This window comes from Rhincodon typus, chromosome 12 (genome assembly GCF_021869965.1).
Source record: "Rhincodon typus isolate 14 chromosome 12, sRhiTyp1.1, whole genome shotgun sequence".
In the NCBI taxonomy this organism is placed as follows: domain Eukaryota; kingdom Metazoa; phylum Chordata; class Chondrichthyes; order Orectolobiformes; family Rhincodontidae; genus Rhincodon; species Rhincodon typus.
In genome coordinates this window covers 34071123-34080596 of record NC_063343.1, presented here as the reverse complement: position 1 = coordinate 34080596, position 9474 = coordinate 34071123, and the positions used below count along the sequence as shown (strand labels likewise).

The 9474-nt window shown below is 37.9% G+C and overlaps 1 protein-coding gene across 1 annotated transcript in view; it reads right to left on the bottom strand.

Moving 5' to 3' along the window:
- Window positions 1-287: 287 nt before the first annotated feature.
- Window positions 288-9474, bottom strand: part of LOC125484578 (formin-like protein 3) — a 49358-nt gene continuing 40171 nt past the window's right edge. Inside the window, exon 5 of the mRNA XM_048603967.1 lies at window positions 288-2325. Within this exon, the coding sequence (XP_048459924.1) occupies window positions 2310-2325 (16 nt within the window). The 3' untranslated portion in view covers window positions 288-2309. The remainder of the gene's footprint in view (window positions 2326-9474) is intronic.

The following is a 9474-nucleotide window of genomic DNA, read 5'->3' as shown; positions in this document are numbered from 1 at the left end:
TTTTAATTGCCAGACCTGCTGAGTTTTTCCAGCAACTTTGCTTTTGTTCCTGATTTACAGTATCCACAGTTCTTTCATTTTAATTTTAATTTTAATTTGCTTAGTCCTATTTCTTATATTGTCAATGATACAAGTTGAGCTACTCATCCTAAGGAATGGAATTAAAATAAGATCTAAAAATTAAGATAAAGAAAATGTATTAATGAAGTAATAAGCTGAGATGTTCGCCCTATGGGCATACGTACAAAATGAGGTAGGTACTAAAGCTGAAAGTCAGACCACAGTAATGTTTCTATGCAGTAATTTATTTAAAATGTATCTTATTTCCATTAGATTTAATTCAATAATTCACTTGATTAACTTCTTTCACACAATTATAATAATTAACAATCTTCTTTCCACAAATATGAAACACAAGCATTTAAATTCACTCAAAATTTTATCCACAAATACATCATTTGAGAAAAAAAACACAATTTACTTCCATTTTATTTATTTTATTTGCTTGTATCTAATTTAATTATTCATACAAATAATTTACTATATCCTCAGCAGCATTCTCAAAATCAACTGCATCAAAATTTACACCTATACATCTTTCTTTGGAAGAAAATTTGCAGTTTGGCATGTTCTCATGTGTCTGTTCCTTGTCCATCTAAATGTAAGAGGTCACAGGTTTGGAAGGTGCTATTAAAAGAGACTTGGTAACTTGCTGTAGCTCATTTGTAGATGGTACAAATCGCTGCTAATGTGCACTGGTGACAGAGGAAGCAAATATTTATGGTGGTGGTTGTAAACTACTTCGATGGTACGGTAGGAGCTGCACTCTTTCAGGTAAGTGGAAAGTATTCTATCATATTCCTGATTTGTGATATGTGGATAGACAACATGCTTTGGGGAGTTAGGAAGTGAGTTACTTGCTGCAGGAATCTCAGCCTCGGACCTGCTCTTGCAGCCACAACAATTAAACAGCTGGTCAAGTTAACCTTACGGACAATGGTAATGCCCAGGATGTAGATAGTGGGGAATTCAGCAATGGCATTGGTGTTGAATATCAAGGGGAGATGATTGGATATTCTCTTGTTGGAGATGATCATTTTCTGGCAGTTGTGTGCCGCAATTGTCACTGGTCACATATCAGCCTAAGCCTGAATGTTATCCAGTTCTAGCTTTATGTGGGCATGTATCTGAGAAATTATAAATGGTATGGAATTCTGTGAAAGTATTAACAAAAGTACCACTATTGATATTATAATGGTCGAAAGGTTATTGATGGCGCAGTTGAAGATGAGTGGACCAATGGTCCAACCTTGTGGTTTTTCTAGGGGTTCTTGATGCCATAATTGTTCAAATACCTTGGTGTTAAGAGCAATTACTCTTACCTCATTTTTATAATTCGACATTTTTGTCCATGTATGGTCTACTTGTGTAATGAGGTCTGGATAACTGGCTTAGGCAGAAATCAAACTGAGCATTGGGCAGGAAATTGTGGCTGAGTACCATTTTTTGTTCTGTAAATTGATCAGGTGTTAATTGGTCCCATTGGATTTGTCTTGCCTTTTGTGAGCACAAGATACCTTGGTAATTTTCAACATTGTTGGGTAAATGCATGAGTAAATGCACGTGTTGTCGCTGTGCTAGAACACCTTGACAATAGGCACAGTTAATTCGGGAACTCAACTCTTCAGTAGGACAACTGGCATGTTAGCAGGATCCGTTGACTTTGCTGTTTCCATTTAGGGGTGAATATTAGTGAAGAAAACTGAACTCATTTTCTCTTCTGTGCAGGACTGCCATGGGATATTTTATATCCAAATGAGTGGGCAGATGAGTTTAATAACTCACCCAACAGATGAAACCTCCAAAGGTCAGGCTCCCTTGGTACTGAACAGTCAATTTAGATTATGTATTATTTCTCTGGAGAACGACTTAAATTTCTAACCGAGAGATCAGAGTGACACCATTAAACCAAGACTGACACTTAATACTGATGATGGGTTTAAGTTGCAAGGGGCATTTTCTGCTTATTTGACTGCAGTACCTAATTATTTTCCATCAGTGCTTAACAACAGTATTTCAGCTACATTGTCCCACATTTATTTCCACATTGTTAAGTGTATTGGTGTTATGACCAGAAAAGGAGGGATGGAATGGCTTCCAATCTTTTCCTTCTCATTTGAATTTACTAGATGCGTTTAAATTTCAAAGGAAACAAATTTGCCAATTGAGCACTTGTACTTAATTGTTTACATGGTAGTTATGAAGATTTGACCAGAGTTTCTTCAATTTTTAAGTGAGGGGTCAAGTTTTCATTCTGAAGCCAACCTGGAAAAAAACATTAAACAGTTAATACAGACCCCAAACATGCAAAAGAAAATCCACACACACAATTGCAGATTAAAAGTAGAGATCAGTATACTTGGCCAAATGCTAAGTCAAAAAGAAAATAAACAGTTCACAGTTTATGGCTGGCAGTCTGATCTGGCTGCAGAACTCACAGGTTTTTCTTTCTCATTTTCTTTTTAATATTCATTCATTGAATATTGGTGTTACTAGCTGGACCAGTATTTATTGACTATTCCTAATTGCCTCTTGATCTGAGTGGCTTGTTAGGGACATTTCAGGGAGCTATTAAGAGTCAACCAAATTGCTGTAGGTCTGGAGTCATGTAGTTTAGATCAAAAACATATGGTAGATTACTTTCTCTAAACCACATTAATGAACCAGATTTTGTGTTTATGATGATCAACATAGGTTAGCTTTTAATTTCAATCTTTATTGAATTCAAAGTTCACTATCTGCCACTGTGGTATTCAAACCTGTTAGTACCACGACACTGCCTCTCTCCCTTAGTGATGATGTTCTAATATGTACTGGACTGTCCCTTTTTCTTCGGGAAAATTGTTGTTGAAAATGAAAGCCTTTACCTGTGGAACTTTGTCCGCTTGCAGGGATGTAGACACAGTTCAAACAGGGCTCAAAGCTTAGCAGTTAAATCGGAGAGAGAGAGAGAGCTCAGCAGCTTGTATCACTGTTCAAATTCAAATCCAATCATATTATCAAAGGTTGTATCGTATGACCTATCTCCATGTTAGCTGTATAATTCCAAAAAAAGAGAGTGGATTAGGTATGTCTGCCTGACCTCTCAGCCATTGTCATAAAGCTCAGGTGATGAATTGTTAATGTACAGGCAATTAACTCAAGATAGCTCATTATGCTATCTTGATAAAAGCTATCAACGCATTTGTGGTTATTATTGTTCACACAGGGTCCTGGAGACAATATGTCTGATGCTGTAATCAGTTTTGGTCATCTAGATGTTGGTGGAGTGCAATTTCAACTGAAAAGTTCAGTATGTGAAAACAACTAATGAGGGAACAAATTAATATAAGAAACACGCACTTCTGTGGAGAAATAGGACACAGTCATTTAAACATCCAGACATAATATGCGTTATTGGGTTCACACTTTCAATTTTTAATTCATACAAAGCACATTTTTTACCGCTTGTACCTTTATAAAACATTTTTGTTTCAATCACAAAGGAAAATTTTTATGAAACTTCTACAGCATGTGTTACACTACTTTTCATTTTTCAGTGATTTCTTATTTATGTCTACTGAGACCGAATAGGAATATTGACATTACTGTACAATTTAAAAAGATGATAGTTTGAATTATCACAAACAAACAACACCCGCACATGCTGACAATTACCTCATCATATTTAATTCTGTCCTAACAAACAACACCAGTGTATGGCACCAATTACCTCATTGTACTTTTAATCCATCTAAAAATACTGCACTTTGAGATAAATTTTGGTCTGAGATTATTAGACTCAGCATTCAATGACAAGAGAGCATCAAGGGACAAGAAGCTCAAGGATCAATGGAAATTTGTCCTTGGGTTTCACCAGCATACTTAGTGTGAGCTGTTGGCACTGATCACGTTTCCACAAGAGGCTTTATCGAACGTAGAAATGGAATGTCAAATTTCTGCCATGGTGTAATGTATTGGCCTGTGAAAGTGAATTGGAAAATTATGCTCGGTTCAATTTCTGTATACAATAGTATTGCCCCTGTAATGTGGAAGGTTATAGTACCATAAGATCACTAAACAAGGAATTTATTAACAATTTTCACATCACCTGCATAAAAACAAAGATTATAACATATAAAGCATTGTTCATGCTTTTAGTAATTGTAAGCAAAATTAAAATGAATCTGAACGACTGTAACTATTTAAATGGACATGACCACATGTTCAAGAGCAGTCTGTTTCATCACTTATCAAGGTCCCTTCACCATGGGAAATCTTTGCATTTATTTATTTGCATTTACTTAATTGAGAATAAAATAAATAAATGTATTAAAAAGAATACAAGACAATTCAATGAGATAGATTCCAACTTCAAATATAAAAGCTTTGAGACAGGTTCAAAAAGATAAAGATTTACTTTGAGAATTTACAAAGGAACTGCAGCACAATGGCTAAAATACTAAAATTGTGTTGGATTGAATAATGCATCCCTGTCCCTGATGTTCTTTTTATATTCTGGAGCTACTATGTTGGAAATGAAAAGTCATGTCCTTTCTCACCATAGAGCTGCACATGATTCAGAAGCACTGTATGTCATTGGACAATTATTACAAAAACACAATCATTCCAAGGCAGCCAAAAACCAGGCTCTGTCAGAGGATGACAAGCTTCCTCCTTCATACATTTCAAGTTGCCTATTGGATGCTTTTGACATTTCTCAATGTGTTGATTCTGTGAAATCTTTCCAGAAAGCTGAGAGGTTTTGATTTGAAGGGAAGGCAATCACATCAACTAGGCAGGGAAAAGAATTATGATAGGTAATGAATGAAAAATGCTAAGAATGGAAGAAAACAACATAGAAAATAAAACTATGGCCAGGAATTTTCCATTTGATGCTTCAGATTTATAAATTTGCAGGAAGCAAATTTCTTGGTGTTATATCCACCATGGTCCAGGGTGAATTATCTCATCTTATTATTTATGCAAGTGAGGTGTGGGCACATTACTTGGTGAGAGAAACAGAAATATTCACCACTTCTGGGATCTTCCAGCTTTCCAGGCTCTTATGCCATATTTACACAAACAATCAATGTTTCAGTTGCACTTGAAATGTAGCGCACTTACACTTACTAGAAGCTATTCATACACAGGAATATGCCCTTCATGGGAAAGGGGAATAAGTCCAGGCAATGCACTTTGTTTCACATAATCAAGTGTGAGGGACAATTGATCCCTAATGCATTCTCTATGGTAATACTTCAAATAGTTAGAACTGACTTGCCAACGAATCAGCACTTTTTTCTCGTGCAGGATAAATTGTTACTTCATTTGAAATTGACATTCTGTCCTGATGAGTCCAAGGTAAAATGTTTGTCTGCTATTTCAACAGTATTCAAATTCTGCACTACCAAAGGCCAATGTTTGATATTGGTTGCTTCTTCCATTGATGTTGAGTACTTCCAGCATTTTCTGTTTTATGTTTCCGAGTTAACAGGTACAATTAGCAAAGAACTGTACAAAATGTTAGATCTGTGAAATTTCCACACAATAACCAGGCGTTCATACTGCAATTATTGTGGGCTGAAGTGCCCTTTGAGTCAAATGTTTTGGAAGCTACAGTGTTTTCTCACCATGTTACACGACTTACCTCACTGCTTTACTGGCCCTCTAATCTGATTCTATTCCTATTTTACCTCACGTTATTCCTAGAACAACTTGCCACTGCAGGAATTGATGGCATCCCTGGTGATGGCACCACTTTTAAAAGTCCATTGTGTACCAGGACAAGCACCGTCAGTCCAGAGCTGCCCTGCATGATTCCTGACATTTGCCCTGGACATGGCAGACAAAAGAATTTAGGCACCCTGCTATGTAGGCAAAGACCTAGAAGTGCTGCTGGTTGGGACAGTTAAAATGCAGAGAATCCTCTTCCTTTAGGACCAGCAGAGGAGACCACAACATCAGACCACGCCAATGTGGTCCAATGTTGACACCCAGGACAATGCAGTCTAAGCCAGTTGAACGTAGGAAGAATGTCAATGACCTTCTCCAGTCTGCCAGTGTAAATGCTACACTCTTCCCTCCAATATCTCACACTCACTCTGTCTCTACTCCTGAACCAACCGTCCACCAAGGCCCATGCTCTACCACACTCATTAATGCCTGTGACACCTTCCCTCAGCTGCTGTCACCCACTCCACATCCCAACACTATTAAATCTGCATGCCCTCTGTGCTGCCTACTCACGCGCTCCGAGAACCTCCCCATCGGTCATAGTGTGCCACCCACTTTCATCTCCTGTAATACCTGTCTCTCTCACTCATTCCAGGAAGGAAAAAAAGCCCACGATAGGGTGGAAAGACTCAAGACACATGATGGGCTACCTGACATTTGGCTCGTCACATCTTATGTGGAGAGAATCCCGACCTTGACTGGCTGTGTTGAAGCCCTGAACTAGTATCAGAGGTTGCCCTCTTGTCTTGACTTGACTGAGGACTGCTGACAACAAAGATAAGCTTCCAGAATTTATGCCTGCATCAAACAACATGGAAATACAGCAGTACTATGAGCCTGTTATCTCCAGCTGAGGGGATAATGTGCAAAAGGTAAAGCAGGAATGCTGTGAAAATCCAGGTTGACTCAGACTGTGAGAGCATCAGGACAGGAAGCGAACAGGCCGGAAAGGCAAAAACAGAAATTTCTGGAAAAGTTCAGCGGGTCTGGCAGTATCTGTGAAATCAGAATTAACGTTTTGGGTCTGGTGACCTGTCCTCAGAATGGTAAGAGAGGCAGCCTGGTCCAGTCCATGACCTGCTGCATATCTCAGGATGCAAAGTGTCCAGCCTCTAGTTCCTTTGGAGTAAGCAAAGAGCTGAAGTCACCAGGTACACGCACAGGTTTTCATGTCAAGAGTTTTCAATATGTAGCTTGTTCAACACATTTAGAAAGATAGAAATCTGACTATTTAATATATGAATTGTGCTAAAAGGCGTTCAACAAGCAGTAATTCCCCTTAGTTGGCAACTCGCAGCTGCCTAGACAGAAATGTGGTTTACCACTCAGCAAATGTATAAAAGGTGCAAACATTTGCTCCTGATGACGAGATAAGCCTTGCACATCTCATCTGATTCTGATACAAATCTCACCACAGCCCATGCCACTTAGGCTTCTATAAGATTCTGCCAACAGTCTTTTTTTTAAATGTGTACATTAATCAATTTAATAAAGTTTATGTCTTAATGTGCACAGTTAAGCAATCCAACTAACCACCATAAAAAAAAACATTTCCTCGTTACTAAACCACAACAATGTATAATTACCCAACTTTATTTGTGGGGGATTCTCAACATTAAGAACAGGAAAATTGAGAAATTATTCAATGTTGAAGGAAGATGAATTAACTCCTGAGTTACCAATTCGTAAGGAATAAATTGCTAAAAGTGTTCTTGCAGCCTATTTCTTTGACATTTTGCTTGATGATTTTTAAAGTATTGATTTGAAATTGAGCCATACATTTTGATTTTAGAATCACAGAATCCCTACAGTGTGGAAACAGGCCATTTGGCCCAACAAGTCCACACAGCTCTTTCGAACAGCATCCCATCCCCCTACCCTTTCCCTAAAACCCTGCATCCCCCATGTCTAATCTACCTAATTTACACATCCCTGGACACTATGGGCAATTTAGCATGGCCAATCCACCTAACTGGCACATCTGATTTTATTTTACAAAGAATTGTTTCATATGCTATTTCCTGCATTCAATGCTCACTCCTTTTTGGAATTAGCTTATTGTCAGAATCATTTAATGCAGCCATAAAACATTCCTCATTTTGTTTGTACTATGTTGCAGTTCCATTATAGGAATGTTACATTGCACTAAAATTGTGCAACACATACTTACAACCCTATTTAATAATCCACATTCCAGCACTAATCACTTTTCAAAAGTAGTTTTTGCTGAAAAACACTTTGAAGGCCTGAGGCTACGTAGGCACTGTGTAAGTACAAGCATTTCTTACTTAAATGCCAAAACAGCAGTAATAGTGTACTTAATCTGTCTATCATGTATCAGAGGTTGCCATTTTCCCAGTGACAATTTTACCAAAACAATGGAAATAGCTTTAGATTGGCTACTTAGTAAATCTAGACAACCTTTGATTAGGCAATAATAAGGGATAATGTTCAGCCCTTAATTCTGCAGTAATTAAAAATCTGCAACCTTGACGATTGTTTGTAGCTATGACTCTACACAGAGTTCCAATTCAGCCAGACTAAATTGGTAAAATTTAGGAACAGCTTCTGGAAATGGGTTCAACAGATTCCAAAGCCTGGTTAGAACCTTGTAGCACAGAAGGAGGCTATTCAGCTCATTATGTGAATGCTAATTTAGATGAGAGAATTTAATTTCCGTTTAATCCCACAACCTTTTTCTGCATAGCCCTGCAAATTAGTCTTTTTTTCTCTACAAATTAGTTCTCTTTGACTGAGTGTCTAATTGCTTTTTGGAAGTTCCAGTAGAATCTGATTCCATTACACCCTCAGGTAGTGTGTTATAAATTATAACAACCTTCTGTGTGGAAATGACTCCCTTGATTTCCTCTCTAGCTTCTTACCAATTATTTTAAATCCATGAATTTTGATTCCGAACACACTTGCCAGAGGAAATAGCTTCTCCTTACTTCCTCCAACAGGATCTCTCATAATTCTGAATATTTCTATGAGATTGCCCTTATCCTTATCTGCTCTAAGCAGAATGATCCCAGCTTCTCTAACTTCTCTGTGTACGTGCATCTTAGTTCATTAAAGTCCTCTATATCACCACTCCAAAGGTTTTACATATTTCCTGAAATGTGGCGTAAAGAATTGTACAAATTATGCAATTGAGGCAGAATCAGAAATTTATAAAGGTTTAGCATGACTTTATTTTTGCATTTAATGTCCTGTATTAAAATATTTCAGACAACTAAATGGCATCCAGTGTGCATCTGCTCATTCTCGCAGTCTGCCTCAAAAGTAAAAGCTACTTTCATCTCTTGTAATACCGAGCATTCTCTCATTCCAGGAGGAAAAGAGTCCACGCTAGGGCAGAAAGAGTGAAAATGGGTGCGTGCTGCCTGGCATTCAGCTCATTACCATTTACAAGGGGACAATCCTGACTCTACACCAGCCAAGGCTGCTCTTGACGTACTGTGCAAGAAACCCCTGAAAGAAGGCTATTACATTGACTTGTCTGAGATCTGATGACAACTATGTCAACTTCTTGGCTTTGTGTCTGCACTAAATGACATGGCAAGACAAAAGTAAACAAAAAGCCTGGTAACTCTGGCTGAAGGTGCAAAATACCAAAAAGCAAGGCAAGTCAAGAAATGGATGCTCTGAGCAATCAGGTTGGTGAATGAGTAAGAGATAGTAGGAACTGCAGATGCTGGA